This window comes from Xenopus laevis, chromosome 1L, assembly GCF_017654675.1.
Source record: "Xenopus laevis strain J_2021 chromosome 1L, Xenopus_laevis_v10.1, whole genome shotgun sequence".
Taxonomy (NCBI): Eukaryota; Metazoa; Chordata; class Amphibia; order Anura; family Pipidae; genus Xenopus; species Xenopus laevis.
In genome coordinates, this window is record NC_054371.1 from 177,455,032 (window position 1) to 177,477,310 (window position 22,279).

Here is a 22,279-nt window from a genome sequence, read left to right on the forward strand (position 1 = left end):
ATAGACGCGAATGATTGTTCTGTGCTATCTGCCGACCTGCCACTAATCATATCATATCATAAATAAAGTAGTAAAAGAACAGATCAGCCGATGTTCTGCCCCTGACAGCAATCGTACGAAAGATAAGTCTGACAAAAGCTGGTGACAGTCTCCCTCTGATATTATCGGTAACCTGTCCGACCGTCTTAACGACCGATCTCCGTGGCACGAAAAATGTTAGCACTCTCCACACCCAGCCCGAAAATTGTACGAAACAGGGATTTGTATGATCAAACCTTTGTCTTTGTGTCTATGGCCAGCTTTAGTCTTTCCCCCATCTCTCAGATAATTGCCCCCCCATCTGTAAACCACCCTCACCTCATGGCATTGCCCCTTCCCATACCCATTCCTGCTATTAGATCCCCCACATCAACACAAATAAGCATTTCCTGTTTCCTGAATGCCTTACATTTGCCAGTCATAGAGTAACAACACAGAGATAAGAATTGTCTAAAATGCATTTTATCTCTACTCTCCGAATCATCCTGTAATATATCAACAGCAGACACTTTAATAGAGTGTTTCTAAACAGGAAAATAACCCTCTGCGGGGAAACTCTCATATACACTGTGTTCAATGTAGCTTCCTTATTCTTTGCTCAGTTTCTCACATGTGACTGGAAGAATTCCCATCTGCTCATGGTCAGTGTCTGGATACCCTGGGAGATCACCTACTGTATTCACAGACATGGTAGAACTGGCTACTGCCCAAGGCCCCCGTCACATACATGTTGTACATGGGACTGCTGATGTCACCACAGTCACAAGTATTGTTTCCTCATTCTCTGCAGGGAGTGGTAACAAAGTTATCACCTCTGGACCCTGCTTAGTACAGTGACATCACACATGCCTCAGGCGGGTCTATTTCTAGATGTTTGCCTGTAGAAACCGAGCAGTGATTTGGCAGCAGAGTATTTATTTGAGGCACAATCACAATCAAGCAATTGTATTAATGGAAATAATTTCTCTCCATTCTTAAAGGGGACCTGTCTTCTTAAGAAACAATTCAAAATCCTATTTTATATTCAAGCAAAATTAAACTTTACTCGTTATATAAATGATATAAATCTTGTTTCTTTGAGTCTTGGAATTCACAATCACATCAGGCAGGCAGCAGCCATTTTGTGGACACTGTTATTAAGGCAAAGCTTTGCATCATCCCAAAATCTAGTTTATGCTCCAATACGCATGCACTGGCTACACAATTAGATGGAAAGGAGGGAGGGGAATGCATTCCTCCCAACTGTCCCATTTTTCATGGGTAGGTCCCGATTTTGACAGCTCAACCCACAGTCCCGGATTGTTACTGAAATGTCCCGACTTTCTCTTTAATCTCCTGCACTGAACAGCCAGAAAAAGATACAAAGTTTCTAAAACTGAATTGGCTTTAAACAGAGAGCGCAGAATATGTGGCAGTTGCACTTTGATACGTTTGTAACAATTTAAGATAAGCAAAGAAACAATTGTAACAATTTAAGATAATCAGGTCTCTTGGGGATACTGTGACTTGCAGCTGATAGGGCCATTCACCTTCATTAGCAAAACTGTAATACCACATAAAAAACACAGAAATGTCTTCAATCTTCCATGACCTGCCAAATGTACAATGAGCAAGGTAATTAGGGGGTGTGTGCACAAAAATGGGGTTGGTCAAACAATTTCACCGCTCTCCATGCAGCAAATCTTTTTGTCCCTCTTTCTATTTCCAAAATGTTGGGAGGTATGGAATGTGAGGAAGGCAGTTACATCTAGGAAGAGCGGAATAGAACGTCAAAGTAACTGCCTGCCCCACCTCTATGCCTATTGACAGCTGAGAGTTTTAAATGAATTTTTAATGGTATGGATGTTTAATTAAACATAAAAGAATTTTGGTTTCATGTTTAATTTGCACAAAACAAAAACGGTGCTAACGTGTTAGCCAGTAGCAAAAATAGCAAATAAAAAACAAACAAATACAAAAAGTATTGTAGAAGTGATACCTATATTGGCTAACAATAAAAATGCCCCTGCATGGTTCCCACCTGTAAGACCCTGCATTGTTCACTCCTCATACTCAGACTGGAATTGCCCGGATGGTTCACTTGTTCATACTTCAGACAGACTGTAGGAGAAACCCTGACATTGTGTCGTGGGACAGTTTATCTTTATCTTCCCTGTCTTGCCCTGCTCTGTCTATGTGTAGCATACCCTGAGGGTTCATTAGCATGTCGAATTAATTATCATGGGGTACGTAAGGTGTATAATTATGTGCCGGAGTTGCTGTGCTATCCACAGGGGATGAGGCATATGAATTTTAGGGAATTTCTTAATAAGACATAGGGGCCCATTTACTTAGTTTGAGTGAAGGAATAGAGGAAAAATAGTTCGAATTTCGAATGGTCGAATATGGCTACTTCGACCATCGAATGGGCTACTTCGACCTTCGACTACGACCTTTGACTTAGAACCAAACGATTCGAACTAAAAATTGTTTGACTATTCGACCATTCGATAGTCAAAGAACTGTCTCTTTAAAAATTTCTTCGACCCCCTAGTTCGCCACATAAAACCTACCAAGGCCAATGTTAGCCTATGGGGAAGGTCCCCATAGGCTTCCTAACAATTTCCTGATCGAAGGACTATCCTTCGATCAATGGATTAAAATCCTTCAAATCGATTATTCCTTCGATCGTTCGTAGGAATAGTGCAAAATCCTTCAACTTCGATATTTGAAGTCAAAGGATTTTACTTCGACGGTCGAATATCGAGGTAAATGTGCCCCTTAATAAACTGTTTTCACATATAAGTGATGAGTGATATCCCTGCAGTGAGCGCCCACCATTTGTTTTTTTTTGGTGTGCTACCACCATTGTGGAAAAGGGAAGAATTACCCTCGCACACCCTGGTCGTGCAAATAACCGCGAATCCCAGGTGCTCGGTGATAGAGGAATTGGCAGCCTCAAATACAACGTAGGAAAAGAACACACCGGCACATCATGGGTAATGCTAGCAGGAAAAGCCTTGCTCGTTTCTTGCGGATGTAATGTTTTGGGGCGTAACCCCTTTGTCAAGCATACCGGATATTAGTGCATTTAGTGGCACATTTACTAAGCTCCAGTGAAGGATTAAAAGTAAAAAACCTTTTTTTTTTGGGTACTTCGACCATCGAATAGGCTACTACGACCTTCGACTACGACTTCGATTCGAAAGATTCAAACTAAAAATCGTCGGAACTATTCGACCATTCGATAGTCCAATCGTTCGAAGTCGAAGGATTTTACTTCGAGGGTCAAATATCGAGGGTTAATTAACCCTCGATATTCGACCCTTAGTAAATGTGCCCCTTAATATTTAAAAGCGTAGCAATTAAGCTAGTGAATTAGTGAAAGTTTCTATTTAGGTACTATTTATTTTTCTTTTTTTTCTTTTTCTTTATTGGCCTTAAAATAACTGCATTTGTATCTATATTATGAATTTTTCTTATACCCTTTAGATATTGTAATATCATTTTCACTAATTAAGCTTAATTGCTACGCTTTTAAATAGTGATGGGCGAATTTATTCGCCAGGCGCGAATTCGCGGCGAATTTGCGCGTTTCGCCGCCAGCGAATAAATTCGCGAAACGCCGGCGAAAATTCGCGGCAAAAATTCGCCGGCGTCAAAAAATTTTTTTTTCGAAAAACGGACCCCGGCGCCAAAAACGGGCGCCGGCGTCGGAAAAACGGGCGCCGGCGTCAAAAACGGGCGCCGGCGTCAAAAACGAGACGCCGGCGCCGTTTCGCGAATTTTTCGCCGTTTCGCGAATTTCGCGCGAAATTCGCGAATTTTTCGGCGAAGCGAAACGGCGCAAATTCGCCCATCACTACTTTTAAATACTAAGTGCACTAATATTCGGTATGCTTGACAAAGGGGTTACGCAAGGCTTTTCCTGCTAGCATTACCTATGATATGCCGGTGTGTTCTTTTTCTACCATCATTGTGGACATAGTGTTAAAAGTTTTTGTGGTCCTGTACTGTGGTTTAAACTGGGTGTGGCTTAAAGGAATTGTTCAGTATACAAATAAAAACTGGGTAAATAGATAGGCTGTGCAAAATAAAAAATGTTTCTAATATAGTCATTGGAGTGACTGGATGTGTAACATAATAGCCAGAACACTACTTCCTGCTTTTCAGCTCTCTTGGTTTACACTGACTGGTTACCCTGGTTACCAGGCAGTAACCAATCAGAGACTTGAGGGGGGGCCACATGGGTCACATCTGTTGCTTTTTCAATCTGAGCTGAATTCTGAGGATCAATTGCAAACTCACTGAACAGTTATGTACCATGTGGCCCCCCTTAAAGTCACTGACTAACTCAGAGTTAGAGAGCTGAAAAGCAGAAAGTAGTGTTCTGGCTATTACGTTAGACATCCACTCACTCCAGCCTTTATATATTACATTTTTGGCTAACTAACTATATTAGAAACATTTTTTTATTTTACACAGCCTATCTATTTACCCAGTTTTTATTTTCAAATTGAACTGTTCCTTTAAGGGAATGGCCAACACTGGCTTCCATTATCAGGCCTCCACCACATAGGCTAGAAAAATTCCGGCCCTCAGTACCTCACTAGTTGGATAGCACTGAGCTCTATTATCAAAGCCCTTTCTCATTATTAGATTCCTAGTCTAATTATATAAGGGTACAAAGTGTATTTTCTCCAGCCAGTTTGGGTTTCATATTGCTTCATCTAGCATCACCAGAGTTTTAGGAGAAATATTGAGCCCTGTGAGCAGAACGTATATTTTCTTTCCTCCTGGACAAACAGAAACAGAAGACCCGGTAGTAAATTTCACCCAGGGGCCATAAAACATGTATGGTTCAAATGGTTTTAGGTCTTTATTGCATTTTATACATCACAGTGTAAACACGTAACAATAAATAATGCTCCAAATTTACAAAATTGACACTTTTCTCCCTTCACTTTTTGTGCTAAGACATAAATACCAAGAAAAGGCAAAACCTTCCTTTCAGGTTTAGTCTACATAAGCCACTAATCATGTGCAACTAAAATCACAGTTGATCATCCTACAAAGTCATAAGCAGAGATCACATTTAAACTACCTGCAGTTTTCATTAGCTGTTTTAAATGAAACTTAAACATTAGACTGGCCATAGATACAATACAGACAATTAGATCTGCTCGTATGGCAAGGTTAGCAAATGGAAGGATCTTTGCCTAATTTGGCCACCTATATTCTGGCCCTAATCGAGCTGATCCGATCATTTGGCCCCAGGGCCAACAATTTGGTCATAATGGATGACACAATAATTTCATCCTTCATCAACAGGATTTTTAAATCTGCTTGATAGATACCTGGCCAGTTTTTGTTGGGATATAAACTGCCAGCTTGGTCTATAGGGCAAAATTAGCATCTTAAGTGTATGGCCAGTCTAGTGTAGTCCCAATCAAAAGAAACCTAAATCGTGTGAGATTCATCAAACTCTTTGCAGCAAAGAAATCATATTACTTATGTGATTTTGCCATAGAAAACCTGAGAATTAGATTTTCTTTCTACCAGCATGATTCCAAAGAGAAACCACTTGGGTCATATGCCATGCTCACCCCAAAAATGAATGATTAGGTCCATATGCCATCCTGATTCCACAGATTAATGACTAGGGACATATGACATGCCATCTTGATCTCAAAGAGAAACCACTCTGGTCAGTATGCTATTCTGATCCTAAACCAAATAGACCAAATCTCATCTTGTCCCAGAGTGAAACCAGATTATCATATACCATCCTGACACCAAATAAAGTTAGCCTGCCCATCTATAATGTGACCAAAAAAGATTCTATCCTGTTGAATCCTGATCCGAATGACAACAGACAGCTCACAGAAGTTACTCTCTATTACATGTATGTGTAAACTATGTTAAATCTGATTTGCTGTCATCCTGGCAATACAAGGAACCTTGATTATCTGCCACTGGGCTTCAAGTGAACACATGGCTGCACAATGGCATATTAGGTAGTAACACTGTCCTGCAACACTGCAACAATTTTGTATGTCTTCCGTGTGTAGGTTTCCTCTAAAAAACCGGCCCCTGATGAAACAGATCCTAGTTTGACAGCAATAGGAACTTTAGATTGCAAGCTCCACTAGGCACAAACTGAGATGAATTTTGTATAATCCCTAAAGTGCTATGTAATATGTCAGTGCTATATAAATAAAGGAGAATGATAATAATAATATCCCATCATTAGCTTTACTTCGAGGACTTAGGGGTTTCCACATAATAAATTGATTGACTGAGCAGAGAATATATAAATATATACTTGGTCTGGTCAGACATCTGCTCAAATGTAGTGCTTTGTAGGTTCCCATTTTAAAAGACCCTAGAAATGATTTCATGTAGATACACAGTCATTTACAGCACCGTAGTCTATAAAATATCCACAGAACACTCCAGTCTAGTTCAGAAGATGAAGGTGATGAAGACAATAGGATACTATCAGCTCCTGGGCCTTAAATCCAAGACTGAAAAGAAGACTCTGGCAGAAGGTGTTGGCACCTGATGGCACTGGCTCTCATTAGATACTTTGAGTGTTCAGAAGGGAAATACTGGCAGTGTTTCCAAGATCAGTAAAAAAACAAGGGCCAGTATGAATGTTTACAATTTGGTTTAAAATTCCTAGTGTCTCTTATAAGAGTTGAGGAAGGTTCAGACAATGTTGCTGAACGTCTGTGTTATTTGCTTCATCCGCACTGTGCCAGGGCTCACCCAGAAGTCTTTCAGAAATTGACTCCTTGACTTAGTCATAAAGCAGAGACTTTCTGTGGCAACATGGTCTCTGTTGTGACTTGTACACTGGCATAGCATTTCTTCTGTGAACGCAGTAAAGGAGTCTGTGTGTCCACGTCACGGCAAGTGCTCTGTTTTAAGTAGCGCAGCATCCTCTGTGTCCAACCATATGCCAGGCAGTTAAAAAAGCCTTGTGATACTGCTGTGAAGGCCTAGATAAAGACAGGAAAAGGTAAGTGAATTAAGTCTGGTGTTACAATGACAAATTGAATTCTAAATGGTAATATAAGAAAAGGCATCATTAAGGGGCATTACTAGGTAGGCTGGTGACCCAGGTGAGCTATATATTTATACATGTTTACATACCTCCCAACATTTTTGAAATAGAACGAGGGACAAAAAGATTTGAGCGGCAAAATGTTTGACCACGCCCATTGTTGAGGCCACACCCCCCAATTACCATGTTCATTTTACAAACTTTGGCAGGTTATGAAAGTTTGAACACATTTCTGTGGTTTTTATGTGTTATGACAGTTTTGCGAATGAAGGTGAATTGCCCTTTAAGCTGCAAGTCAGTTTCCCCAAGAGACCTGCTCATCTTAAATCTTTACAATTACTTATTTGCTTATCTTAAATTATTACAAAAGTATCTAAGTGCACCTGGTGGCTGTTCTGGGCTCTCTGGCAAACAACAATTAAGTTAGAAACTTTGTATCTTTTTATGGCTGCTCAGTGCAGGCTATCAAAGAGAAAGTTGGGACATTTCAGCAACAATCCGGGACTGCGGGTTGAGCTGTCAAAATCGAGACTGTCCCACGAAAAACAGGACAGTTGGGAATTCTGTGTTTATACACATTTTCTACTGAAGCAGCTCATGCCAAAAGGGGGTCATATCTTCATCTTATCAGCTTTGCTCTTTAGGGTTATGGTTTATCTGAGTGCCTTGTTTCTTCTAAGAAAAAGTGAGGGTAGTCTAAAATAAAAAAAAAAGCTTTCTCAAAAGCCCTGGATATGTGGTTATTGGAAGAACATCTGAACAATATCTGCTCCCTTCTCATGATTGTTGCCCAAACCCCTCAGCTCTGCTTTGTATGAGTAACATTTTCCCCTGTGCTCTTATGATTAACACTGGGAATAGAAATGGAAATGTATTTGCGTGACTTGTGGAGAAACTTCTGAGACGCCGTCAATTCACTGAGCCCAATATTTAATTAAAACAAGCTGGATATACAGTGGGATGCTATCCAATGTTCCATTCAGTGCATTACTTCAATTGCAGACTTATATGAACTTTAAGGCACAATAAATTCTTATAATACACCAGAGTCATAATTATCACGTAAATTATAATAAATTATGTTTAGTGATGTCATCGCTTATAACGGTGCTTAGTGATGTCATTTCTGTCTCACGACTTATGATTGTGTATTACAATAAATATTGTACCCCCTGAAAATGTGGCTTGTAATATCCTTATATTTTACAATAAAGGGTACATTATTGCTGTATATTGCAAACAGCTCTAAGGCCTTATTCATGGATCCCTATATATGGTTATAGGAACTCCTTGGAGACATCTAATATCCTTTTATATTGCAATGGAGGTTAAAGAATTACCTTTATAAAGGAAATGATAAAGAAGCTCATGGTTAATATGATCTGCCTGTATTACGTTATTTGGCTACAACAGTATTTTAAAGAAGAACTGTAACACAGCAGACCCCTATTTATTGCAATACTAAATGAATAAAAAGCAGAGTAGCGCAACAGAGTCTAGCAACTTCCCTCTCATGCCAGTTAATGTCCTGACATCAGTGACTGCCAACCAGGACCATGCACAGTTAACATCACAGCTGGATTGGCTTTAACTACACATGCTTCTGAGGTGAGAACCCTGGGAAAATGGCATCAAACAGTGCAAGATGGCAGCCACCAGCTTTTTATTCACAGGTGGCAAATGGGCCTGTTATGGATCTCCCCTGGAGGGAATTTTCATTCTCCTCTAACCAGTGTCAGACTGGGATGCCAGGGGCCCACTAGAAAAACCTTAGGCTGAGGGCCCACTTTCAAACTACTATACCTCCTCACTCAACCTCTTTATTCTCCTAGTCTCTTTTCTCTACATACTGTACTCTATTCTTCCATTATTAAGCCTCTTTGTTCCCATAAGAAATAGGAAATAGGCCAAATGGTTAGAAGCAAGAGGCCCACTGACACCTGGGCCCACCGGGAGTTTTCCTGGTATCCCTGTAGGCCCGTCCGATACTGCCTCTAACTGATATCTCTTCCCTTTTTGCTTTGCCCTTTCCCTTGGCACAGCATATTATATGTCATGAGGTGTATCACTTAACAAAATCCGATGGCACACAGGACTAAAGGAATTCTTCCAAATTTTATTTCAAAGCGGAATGCAAATATGATTCACTTTTTGGTTTAGAGATTTTATGGTGTATCAACCATAAACCTTTCACTGAGAAAAATACTGCATCACGTTGAGGTTTTATGGTGAGTCTCAAATTCACATTGTCTGCATCAATAAATCTCTAAACCAAAAGTGAATGATACAATAATAAGGCATTTAGAAACAATTAAAGAGACATGAATATCCCCTTTTATTTTATTATAACATGTTTTCATATTTTACACAAGATTTAAAAGTATTTTATTTGCTTTTAAGATTTAATTTCTTGTATTTATATAGTTTGCAAGCCCAGTGTCCCTGTTCAGTGTGCCCTGGCTAAGATTAAAGGGGGGGGTGGGGTGGATTAACGGGTACAATGTTTGCTACTGGTCTAATCATAATAATAACCAATAATAATAATAATATAATATATAATAATAATAACCAGCTGAATGCATTTACTGGGCACTGATTTAAAAATATGCTTATCGGTTACTATAGATTACCATTCATCTTCATATTCAACCCCCTGCACAGAGTCAGATACTAATGTTAAAAGTTAATTTCGGGCGAAAAGCTCCTTTCTTGTTACTGACTATTTGGTGACTATATTAGATTTATAGCCCACAGGCCTTGGCTGGCAGAAAGCAGTGTCTGTCTTGTAATTCTAAAGTCCACCTTAGGCAGTGGGTTTCCCCAAATCACTAAGGAAAGGGGTGACAGACAGGTGGGGCTATTGTGACTGCTGCTATGCTGGTTAATTTGTCCCAAAATGCTTTAGGTTTCAGTGCATCTCAGCATCAGGCAGAGATTACATAGCAATGCACCTTACAGACTATAATGCCAAATTGTCACTGTTAAAGAGCTTCTGCAGCTTCCCCCGTTGATTTCAAACAAAAGTTTGGCATTACACGTCCCCTTTAAAGCCAATAAAAATACTGGACTGAGACACAACTCACCAGAATAAAATAGAGTATGGTGAAGACATCATATTCCTCGTGGGGCTTGTACAGTTTCACGGCAGTAAGTACAACAGCTGTAGAAAACAATAAAGGGAAATGTAACAGTTAAACACTTGCTCTGCGGAATTCCCTATACGACTAGAAGCCATACATATATTATGATTACTAATAATTATTTGGTTGAAAAAAAGACACATCCATCAGATTCAACCTTTTATAGATTTAAAAGGTTAAACTTGATGGGTGTGTCTTTTTTCAATTTAACTTACTATGTAATATCCTGTAATAAAATGACATGGTCTCATATGTGTGTGATATGGCACTTGAAACCACCTGTGCCGTTTGTATTAAAGATCATATTGGATATTTTTTCTGTTGATTATCGCACAGGCCCATCCAATTAAATGGTCAGTTGGGAGTGGAACTTATTAAGGTGGCCATACACGGAGAGATCCGCTCGTTTGGTGATTTGGCAAAACAAGCGGATCTCTCTCTGATATGCCCACCTTGAGGTGGGCAATATTGAGCTGATCCGATCGTGGGCCCAAGGGCCCAGCGATCGGATCCTAATGAATGGGAATAGGCGGTCGGATCGCGGGACCGCATCAACGAACAGATGCGGCTGTGATCCGACGGGATTTTTTTGTCCCATCCGATCGAGATCTGGCCGACTTTCGGCCAGATCTCGATCGGGGAAGCCCATCGGGGGGCCCCATACACAGGCCAATAAGCTGCCGACTTGGTCTGCCGGCAGCTTTTATCGGCCCGTGTATGGCCACCTTTACTGTGTGTTTCGCCAGATTTAGGATACATTCACAATAAATAAATATCCAGCAGTAATTTAAAGAGCTAGGAAGCCAGTCAATGTACACTAATTTGCACATGTTCCTTCATGTGTACCGCAGGCTGCCTCACCGCAGAACTACCGTGTCGCAGTAATATGCTTCGGTCATACACTGCATAACATCCTTATATTGAAATCCAAATTATATATTGTGCCCACTACATGCACAAGGTAGAAAAGCACTCTCCTTGATTTATTCACATTGCAATACACAGATTTAAAGCCACCCCAGACAAGTGAAACCTATTATCACAACTTATTATCAAAGTCCAAACAGAGAAACTATTTAATAAGAGAGCCAGAAGACGTGAATACGATCCTAAGTTCTACTTATTAAAAACACCAAAGAGAGAACCATAGTACTGTTCTGTAGGGAATTGTCTTTAACTCCTTCCTACACCAACACTGGGTGCCCTCACAGTTTGTTCTTTTGAGTGGTATTTATTGATCAGTGGTAGTTTCTCGGTGAATACAGATTGGCTTAAGTTTACTTGAATCTTTTGCAGTAAGATACACAGTTGAATGCAAAAGTTCATTTAGCTGATTTTGAAGGTGAAAAGTAGGAAACAACTACGGCATGAGTCAGTTTGCTAAAAAAATACCCAACGTAATTGCTAATGTTAATGCACGGTTACATTTTTTTACTTACTTTAATACATTAAAGGGCAGATTTATCAAGGGTCGAATTTCGCAGTGTAAAAAATTTCGAAATTCGACCATCGAATTGCATTACTTCCATATTCGAAGTTGAAGTTTCTTTTAATCAAATTTGGCCATATTCGGTCGAAGTAAAATCGTTTGATCGTATGATGAAATCCTTCGAATCAAACGATTCGAACGATTTAACCGATCGATCGATTTTACTTTGACTTCTAAAAACTTAGCCAAATGTTGGTTATAGGTTCTAGGAGTTCCCCATAGGCTAACATAGCAATTCGGCAGGTTTAAGGTGGCGAAGTGTCGAAGTTGAACTTTTTTAAAGAGACAGTACATCGAATTTCGAACTCAAACTTTTTTACTTCGAATCAAAGTCGAATTTAGGCCTATTTGATGGTCGAAGTACCCAAAAATTTGTTTGAAATTCGAAGTTTTTAAATCCAAAAATTAATTTCGACCCTTAGTAAATGTGCCCCTAGGTGAAAAATGTGGGAAAAGTACAAGAGTTTGGAAAAAGAAAAGAACCTTTAAAGGACAAGGAAAGTTATAATGCCCGGGAGGGGTGCCAAATGTTAGGTATCCATGTGATGACTATAATCCTTTACTGATACCCTGAGCAGGGATATTTCTATAGGATCATAAGTTTTAAATTTCTTCCACTTCTCAGATCTTCTCCTCTGCCCCAGGACAGTGTGTGTCCTCAGCAAGGTGAAAAGTTGTTTTTTTTCTCTAAGTTCAGCTTTTCACTCTACTGTGCATACTTATCCAGATCAGAACATAGAGGGAGATGCAGAAGAAGATGGTGCTCCCGCAGTAGTTCCCCGGGCTGGTGCACTTTTCAGCAAACAGGAGCATAGGCCAGGGTATCAGGTACAGTAAGTGGTCTTATCTAATATTAGGACACATCCCAGTAATTATTCCATTCCCCTTTAAATACACTGATTATAAATCACATGCTAGAATCCATAAAGACATTGCTTGCATGGGAGCGGTTAAGAAAACTTGGCAGCCATACCTAGACTGTTGGGAGTTGTGAGAGTTAAACACTAGGGACACTGCAGAAGGAATCCTGGCAGGAGGCACCAATAAACTATGAAACTGTCATTTCTCAGAAGGGATGCACCGAATCCACTATTTTGGATTCGGCCGAACCCCTGAATCTTTCTAGAAACATTCGGCCGAATACCGAACCCTAATTTGCATATGCAAATTAGGGGTGGGAAGGGGAAAAATGTTTTACTTCCTTGTTTTCTGACAGAAAGTCACGTGATTTCCCTTCCGCCCCTAATTTGCATATGCAAATTAGGTCTCGGATTGGGTTCGGCCTGGCTGAAGGATTCGGCCGAATCCGAATCCAGCTGAAAGAGGCCGAATCCTGCCCGAATCCCGGATTCGGTGCATCCCTATTTCTCAGGCTGGCCATCAATATACAAAGATTATCATCCGTGTAAACTGTACCTACTGGCAGCCAAACAATCAAACTATCTTAGAGCATGTGTATTGCTCATTTAAACCAGGCAATATGTTTCCAGTTGTTTCTCTGAATATGATTTTTCTATGTCTAGGGAATCTATTCGGCAGCTCACATTCATACTTCATAGTTTGAACAACCCATGTCCCCACTTCTACAGTAGTAAAAGCAAGTAGTAAAAGTAAAAGCAAACTCAGTAACTTTTTTTGTACCGTTGGCTATCCCTAAATAAGTCTTTATCCCGGCTGATGTTGCCTGTAATGTGTTGGTGTAATACACACAGTACTTTCCTACTCCTGTGCAAACACTACAAGGAATACAAGGGTTTCTAGTCACAGTCACTTCAAACCCCTACACTTTATAACTCATTTTTGCCATTTTATGTCCAGTCAATAGCAAACTGTAAGTTCCACCCAGTCTTCTCCTTTACTTAGCTAGAAATACAAAGCTTGGTTCCTGTTTAATGGAGCTGCTGTTTGTTCAAATGTGTAATGAATGATAACGAGGGAGCTTGCAAGCAAATAATTAATCACGGACACTTCTTTTTATATCATATAGTTAATCTTATCTGTTGATATTGTAACTTCTCACATTCATTCCAAGCTATGCTAGCAAGTGGAAGTTATTACAACAGTAGCTAGAAACCCAATACATTTAAGCCTATTAAACATAGTTCAGAATTAGTCTGCCCACTACATGTTTCAGCATGGTGTCAAAATTACCAAAATTGTTAGCTCCTGTCTATAGCTTTTAACCCAAAAACACTTGTGTATATTTTCAGGCTGAAAACAGGCAGCACTGGCATCTGAAGCATTTCAATAAATATTACTTAATGGTGCACCAGGAGTTGAGTTTGGGCATTCAAACAAATTGCCTAAAAAAACTAAAGGAAAAACTGACTTCTGATCAGAACAGTGGTGTAACTAGAGTGCGCTGGGCCCCCCTGCAAAAATATCTTCAGAGGGGCCCAGCGCACTCTGATCATCAGCAGAGCAGCGGAGAGAGAATGCCAATATGCAGCAATGGAGAGGAAATGTGTATGGAAGTGTTCTATACAATACAATGTGAAGTAGTAGGAGAAAATACTCATTTACTAGTAACATTTCAAAGTCTATACTCATATATGCCATAGTACTTTACAAAAATGATACATTATTCATATCAGTCCTTGTCCCAGTGGAGCTTACAATCTAAGGTCCCTATTACACACATACAAATTGCAGTCATTTTATCAGGAGCCAGTTATTCAGCCTAAATGTCTGTTAGCAAACCCACACCATGTGCACCATCATGCTGCAGAAAGATGCCTACTGATGTTATCCCTCTATGTCTATATTCCTTCAACTCACCACCAATCAACAATATGCCTATAACCAAACTCTATTGCAAGTACCACCTGATCCATTTTAACTTAAGCCATAGATATGGATTTCTGCTAGCCTGTCTGTCTGGCAAGGGGAATGTGTAATATTGTGTTGGTGTCACAGTCAGATCTTGGAGAACATAAAGAAAAAGCAAAACACTTAACACTTGAACTTCCGTGTTCAACTTCTGGAGGGACCTATGCAGTTTACCTGCAGTCAAAGAAAAGAAATGCAGAAAAATGCTAATAATCTGCCTCTCCCTTTTCTTTTTTCTCCAACTACACTCTTTGTTCTTTTTTCCTCTTCCTGATCACTACTCTGAAATAATCTCTGAACCAGGAAAGTCACAGCTTCCCAACTACAACCCCTTTTATTGCTAGCAGTCAGAAACTATTTGGAGAGGCTTAAGGCTGTAACTTGATATTGTTTGGATATATACAGTTGATATAAACATGAAGTTTGGTTAGTAAAAAAAGTAACTTGGATGTATCATAGGAGAACTGGATTATCTGGAGAACACCAAAGTAGCTAGTTAGGACATAGTGAGCACCAACCTGGCATGCAGCATAAGAAGAAGATAAATGGTATAAAGATGAGGTTCTGTTTTGCCACACTGATTGCTGCCCATTGCTGGAACACAAACGGTCCCCTCGTTGTCAGATACCTTCTGCAAAGAATATAGGTGCACCCCATCAGGACCTATGAAGAAACAAGTTACGCTGTAATAAGGCACCAGGGATATCAGACTTATAAATGAAACAAATTATTCTCTCATCACTTTCTGCTGTATGTATGTTGCCATATTAATACACCAAAGTCCAGGTTTCTACCAAGGTACAGAGTAAAATAAAGGTTTGTCCCCTCCAGCTTGCCAAAAATGGTATATACATGTGTTACTATTTCACCAAGTGCATTTATATTACATCAGATCTTTGGAAGTAACCATCGTTTTCCCATGGCTTCAATTACAATGCAAACAATGCTTCTCCATGACAGTTGTAAACATTGAGAAAGTGCTGAATGAGGATGCTGGGAGTGAGCGCTTGGCTTCTTTGTACAGGTTATTTACTAGACATAGTTTGCATTGTACAGAGCCCCCTACGTGTATCTCATTCTAGTATAAGAAACTCCAAAAGGTTACCTACCAGAATAAGAACAGCTGCCAGGAGGAACATGGCAAGAAACACCACTGTGCTGTAGTAGTAAATGGCTGTACAGGTGCTGGTGTAATTCCGTTGGTCAGCAGTAATTTGTGATCCAATATTCAGTACTAAACAGCTGCCAAAATAACAGGATAAGATGCTCAGCATTTTTTTACAAGGTTCAGACATGCCCAAATCTTCTTTTTTCATCTGAACTAAATTCAGATTCTTAATATAACGGAAAGCTTGACGTCAAACTTTTTGTAAACGATAGCATTTTGCTTCTAATTGAATATGCAAATACATTGCTGTCAATGAAAACATCAAAAAACTACATGACTATTCAAGGTATTGTCATATGTCTAATATTTCCTGTGCTTGGAATAGAAGAGGGGAGGATAGAGCTAACAATTCTTAACAGCATGGGGTCCATAGGGGTTACCTGTGTGGGTGAGTGGAATTTCCATAACATTTATTGCTATTCCCAAAACAGAGCACTGGAACACTAAGAAGGACAGGCACCAAACTAGAAAGAAGGAAAAGTACAAACAATAACATTAGATCTAGAAGAGGACTGAGCGTTACTGAGACAGCAAATTAAATATACATGTCATGCTATAGGGAGAGTTAACCTGGGTGCAGTCAGTGGCACATTTGCCAAACTATAATATTAGTCCTAGTGAATGGCTGGACTATATGGTTAAAAACCAGATGACCAAATAAGCAAACATTTTGGAGGCTTGGCCAGCTATATGGTAAAAATCCATATACTTAGGGGGGTTATTTACTAAACCTCAATTTTTATCTGGTTTTCTGAGCAAAAACTGCTAAGTCTGAATCCGAAAATCTGCCATCTCAAACCTGCCAAGGTCATGTAGAAGTCAATGGCAGATGTCCCTTTTACAAGTTGAAGATATTGTGATCGGTGCTGGATTTATTCTGATAATCAGAAAAATTGGGTTTTTGGGAGATAACCTAAAAAGATTGTCTGATTCGGACGTCAAATCCGAAAAATTTCTACGAATCGGGATCGATTTTATTGAGTCTTTTCCCAACCCAACGAGTTATTGATATGTTTATTGATAAATAAGATAAAATCGTGGATGGGAGTTTGGTTGAGCTTGGTTTAATAAAAAGATTAGATACATACGAGTGTTAGTAAATAACCCCCTTAGTGAAAAACATGTTTTTAAACTTTTTTTTTACTTTTTTACACTTTTTCCATACTTTGATAATCCTTTAGATAACTATTTATTAAAAAGGGTACAAATTGAACATTGAATTGACATTACAAATTATATAAATAATTACTCAATAGCATTGTAGCCTGGAGTGGTCAGAGGATCAAACATAAGTAGAGGGGTATTACCAATCCACTGCCTTGCAAGTTTTGTTTTGGCAGAAAATATAGGTCTCCTAAATTTTGTTTTTCCATAGTTGGTAGGTACCATTACTAAGACCATTTCATTTAGAAGAAATTGGCTTATGTAACATTACATCCAGGGTGGGTTTTGGAAAAGTTTTTTCCTTAAATGAATGCAGCAATAATGTAAAAACTGTTATATGTTTACTAGGTTTTCTTTGTCTAATATTATATTTTTTTTTTGTAAAAAAAGATTTAAAAAGTACAAAAAATATGGAATAATAGGGAAAGTCAAGATATATCTCTCTCTTGTTCTGTCACTCTCTCTCTCTCTCTTTAGGGCTGATGTTTTGGTTTAGAAAGCCATCCTAAACAATATATACTCTGCATAACAGAATGGGAATAAATGTACATCTTTCAACATTGGAATAAATGTATTTTTAACCCAGAACAACTTTGGAATCCTTTACTTTCCTAAAATAGAATGACAGAATGGAGTGTGCTTTACCTTGAGAGTATCGTCAGTGCTCTCCTTATATGGCAATTGCTGTGTGAGATCTGTAGGGGAGAAAGAGGAAATCTGTTATCATTGTTTTTAGGCATCCTATAAAATGATCTTGTCATCTTGGCTGTGCTTGCATGATAAGGGAAAATGTAAGACTTCCCAGTCAATCTACTATTAAAGGAAACAGCTCAGCCCTTACTGAATTCCTCACAAAATACTGGGGGAGAGTAGAGCACCTGGTAAGTGATTGATTTCTGCAGACCTAAGCTAATTTCCCATAGCAGCTCTGTTGTTTATTCCATGCCCCACCCTGCTGCAACACCTTGACCTCAGACCATGAACTGCAGAACAGTTAAATAAAAGGATTAAATAACAGTAAAAGAGCTTCCTGAAAGCAGTTTCATATTAAGGAATTATATATATATTTTTTGTTATTGTTATTTTTGATTTTTGCAAGTCTGGTCTAAACAAAGCTGTAGATTACAATTTAGATTTAAATATTTCCAATCACCGTATCCAGGGTTGGACTGGGCCGGCGGGACACCGGAAAAAAACACGGTGGGCCCGCCAGCCCAGGTCAGTTCCCTGTCACTGCTGCCCAGAACCTCTTGTCCTCCTAGCACGGTCTCGCTTGTTAAAGGGTGCACGCACAAGCAGGGGGTGGGTACGAGCATGTGCGGGAGTTGTGTGTGTTCACCAGAGATCTAGAGGGCTCTTTGCAGTATGGACTGGGTCGGAGGGGAGCCCCTAAGACAGGAGCCCTGATGGGCCTGGGCATGCGGGACATTGGGTGAAAAAGCAATGGGCCCCGCCGACCCAGACACACACCCATTTGCTGCCTTCTTTTGCCCCTGCTGTTTCCCAATCTGCTCCTCTGGTCCCAATCACTGCCACAACTAGAGACAGGGAGGGGGGGGCAGTTGCGTTGCACCTGGAGCAGGGGGCTGAGTACAGTGGAATTTTTTTTCATTATCCTCATGATTTATTTATATAGTGTCAGCAAGTTACACAGAGCAAATGTTGGCAAACAAGTTGCTTTGTTTATTTTTATATATAATTTACTACTGTAGGGCCACATGAGTTTAGATGTCTAAAAGTGGAGAATACATTTGTAAGTGCTCCATTCATGTAAAAGAACTTTGCAATGTATTTACTCTAATTTCTCGAATACATTCTATCCACAATGCTACATAAACTGAGAAGAGCATTATATATAGAGACAGTGATCTTTTCGCATTTCCAAAACTCTGCTACTGAACTAACCTTCTTCGTGTCTCCGTCCACTTTTGTCTTCACGTTGCAGAAGAGCTGCCACATATAATTTAGCGTGTAGAGAAAGGTGGATAAATAAAACATCTGTTGGGGAAAAAAATAAGGTTGAAGTACAAAATGCTTATTAACTGCATTTTTAGCCAAGCAGAATCTATTCTAAAAAAAACAAAAAACAGCTTTTCTGACATACAGACCTATACATACTACCTTTTCCTAGCTGGAACTACCTGTTCTATTCTTTGCCACCCTACAAAGAAACTGCTACTGGTATATTAACGTTGCATTAAACAGTTTGCATGCTAACTCCACTGCCGCACACAAACTGGAAAAGTGATCTTGGAACTTGCACACAGTTTACCAAAGCAGATGCTAATTTGTACTTCTGCCCTGATAAATAATGGGAAAAACAATGTTATGGAAATTTTCTCATTATTAATACAGCAAGTATGATATGCACAGATTGAGACTTTTGATATTTATTATTGTTCCATGTAAATCACTCCACACAATTCTTGACAGGCTTCTAGAGTTGTTTAACCTACTACTGTATGGAATCCATGTGCAATTCTTGAAACATTTTCTTGGGCATTTTCATTTCTGAGAAAATTAGAGTGACAAATGAAAATGTCCATGAAAGTTAAACTAGATGGATTTTCACATTTTGTTCTGTCGCGGCCCAAACAAATTTCATTCCACATAATAAATCAGTCAGTGTTCACAGGAGCTTATACACTGTTCATTTATAATGATTTTAATGGTAATTAAATGTCTTAAAATCAAGGAAATATATTTAGAATTGTATGAACTGATTTAAGATCGAGATGCGGTACATAGCAGTTATAAAGACAAATGCATTTGTTACCCCACCGCAATACCCTGTTAATACAAAAAGACTGTTGACTTATTATAATAAATTAGTTACATTATTGCACTTCATAATCAAAGACAGTACAGAAAAGCGCTTTGCAGTGAAGCTAATAATTAGCAAGGTAAAGTTGATCAAAGGCTAAACCTTTGATCAACTTTACCTTGCTAATTATAAGCTGACATTATATAATAATATTACAGTAAGAGGCCTTTCTCTAGTCTGTATGAGCTAAGGCATTCAAGAATTTAAATGTATACAGAACAAACAAAGCAAGTATATCTTATAATTTTTCTTTTTTTGGAAAGCTGAAACTCAAAAAATGGCATTGGACCAGAGCTTGCAGGGGTTTTATGTCTGAACTGAGATTTAAAATAGGCCTACATAGGTCCAGTATAAAGCACCAGTGTGGCAGCCTACAGCAGCCCATCTGGCATTTGCCAGAGTTTCCAGACTGCCAGTTCAGGCCTGGTGGGTTTTCCTTGGTTTTCACCTACATTCATGAAAGTTAACAGGCTTCAGACATACAGTAATTGACCTTAGTGTGTGAGATGAACTGAGACTAAAGCTGGCCATAGACGCAAAGATCAGATCGTACGAATCGAGGATTCGTACGATTTTTGGACCGTGTGTGGAGAGTTCCGACATTTTTCGTCCAACGGAGATCTGTCGTTTGGTCGATCTGACAGGTTAAAAGACTTGTGTCGGCTGCCGATAATATCTCTGCATGTATTGGCGATCGTACGATTTTCAGAGGGAGACTATCATTAGCTTTTGTCGGACATAACTTTCATATGATTACTGTCAGGGGCAGAACATCGGCTGATCTGTTCTTTTGTACTTTATTAGTTTGGAATGGTTAGTGTCAGGTCGTGAGATGGGGAAGTCCGATCATACGATGATTCGTATGTAGATCTTTGCGTCTATGGCCAGCTTTAGACCTCTACTGAGGCAGAGACTGATGCAAATGGAGTAAATTCTCAGTAAAGCAAAGAATAGGTTGGTACTATATAAATAAAAAAATAATGATGTGGATGTAAATCTTTATAAAACAGTTGGCTTATACATTTACATTCTTGATAAAAACCTAAAACAACATCTTCAAAGTCTCAACACACAAAGGAACTGCCAGGAAAATAGATCTAGTCAGACAAACACCAGGGAGATTTTATCTCAGTGGAAAAAAAAAACCTGTGAACTTATGGCCTCAAGCAATACATAGCACTTACGAAAAAAAAAAATACTTCATTTGGGACAGGCTTCAACAGGTAGAAAAGGTCAGGTTTAAAGAACACAAATATTTTTTTTGCTTTTCTCTTTAGCATTGTTCTAATGAAATATTAAGAGAACATAGTACAGGTATATGATCTGTTATCCAGAAAGCTCTGGATGATGGAAAGGCAAAAATAATTTCCTTTTCTTCTGTAATAATAAAGAAGTACCTTGTACTTGATCCCAACTAAGATATAATTAATCCTTGCACTGCACCCCTGTCTTCTTACCAGCCAGTGCACCTCTTTGCCATGCTGTAGCGTTGTGATTCCAGTTAAAAGGGTTGTTCACCTTTAAATTAACTGTTAGTATGATGTAGAGAGTGATATTCTGAGACAATTCTCAATTGGTTTTCATTTTTTATTATTTGTGGTATTTGAGTTATATTTTTTATTCAGCAGCTCTCCAGTTTGCAGTTTCAGCTATCTGGTTGCTAGGGTCCAAATTACCCTAGCAACCATGCACTGATTTGAATAAGAGACTGGAATAAGAATAGGAGAAGCCTGAATAGAAAGAATAGCAATAAAAAGTCGCAATAGCAATACATTTACAGCCTTACAGAGCAATTTTTGTTTAAGGGTGGTTGCAGACGTGGCTACTGGGGGAGATTAGTCGCCCATCGACAAATCACCTCTTCTTCGGACCTAATCTCCCCTAAATGCCTTCTCGCCTGCTAGAATGTAAATTGTTGGCGGGATGGAACCTGGATCCACCCGAAGCATTCTAAGTGCCATCCCGCAGACGTTTTACATTGGAGCCGACGGGAAGACAGTTAGGGGAGATTAGTCATCCGAAGAAGAGGTGATTTGACACTGGGCGACTAATCTCCTCCATTAGCCATGTTTGCCACCATGCTTAGATGGGGTCAGTGACCCCCATTTGAAAGCTGGAAAGAGTCAGGCAAATAATTAAAAAACTATAAAAATTAAACAATGAAGACCAATTGAAAAGTTGCTTAGACTTGGTCATTCTATAACATACTAAAAGTTTAAGTTGAACTACCCCTTCAAGAAGGACCAAAGAAGATACAGCAGATTTAAAAGTGTTATATACAGTTCCAGAAATCTTCAGACTAATCAGCAATTTACATTCATCCCAAAGAATTCTTGGGTGCTTTAGTGCCCCCAAAGTGATGATTTCCAAAGAATAACAAAGCACTGTGTACCACTGCCACAAGTACAACAATTTGACTGCTGCTAATATCAAATGCAAATATAAACTTAGACTGTGTCACTAACCTATAACGATTAATTTGCAGTGGGACTGAGATAAGAATGTTTAGCGTAGATAAGTGAGGATATAACAAGTCCACCGTACTATGTGCACAATGTGTATGTTTAATAAAACAGAA

General features: G+C 39.2%; 1 protein-coding gene across 1 annotated transcript in view; it reads right to left on the reverse strand.

Moving 5' to 3' along the window:
- Positions 1–4,873: 4,873 nt before the first annotated feature.
- LOC108716930 (transmembrane protein 116) overlaps positions 4,874–22,279 on the reverse strand; it is a 30,681-nt gene continuing 13,275 nt past the window's right edge. The window contains exons 5-11 of the mRNA XM_018263523.2: positions 18,783–18,875; positions 17,523–17,572; positions 16,094–16,177; positions 15,655–15,787; positions 15,064–15,208; positions 10,171–10,247; positions 4,874–7,022 (exon numbers count right to left, since the gene is read on the reverse strand). Coding sequence (XP_018119012.1) covers positions 6,825–7,022; positions 10,171–10,247; positions 15,064–15,208; positions 15,655–15,787; positions 16,094–16,177; positions 17,523–17,572; positions 18,783–18,875 — 780 coding nt within the window. The 3' untranslated portion in view covers positions 4,874–6,824. The remainder of the gene's footprint in view (positions 7,023–10,170; positions 10,248–15,063; positions 15,209–15,654; positions 15,788–16,093; positions 16,178–17,522; positions 17,573–18,782; positions 18,876–22,279) is intronic.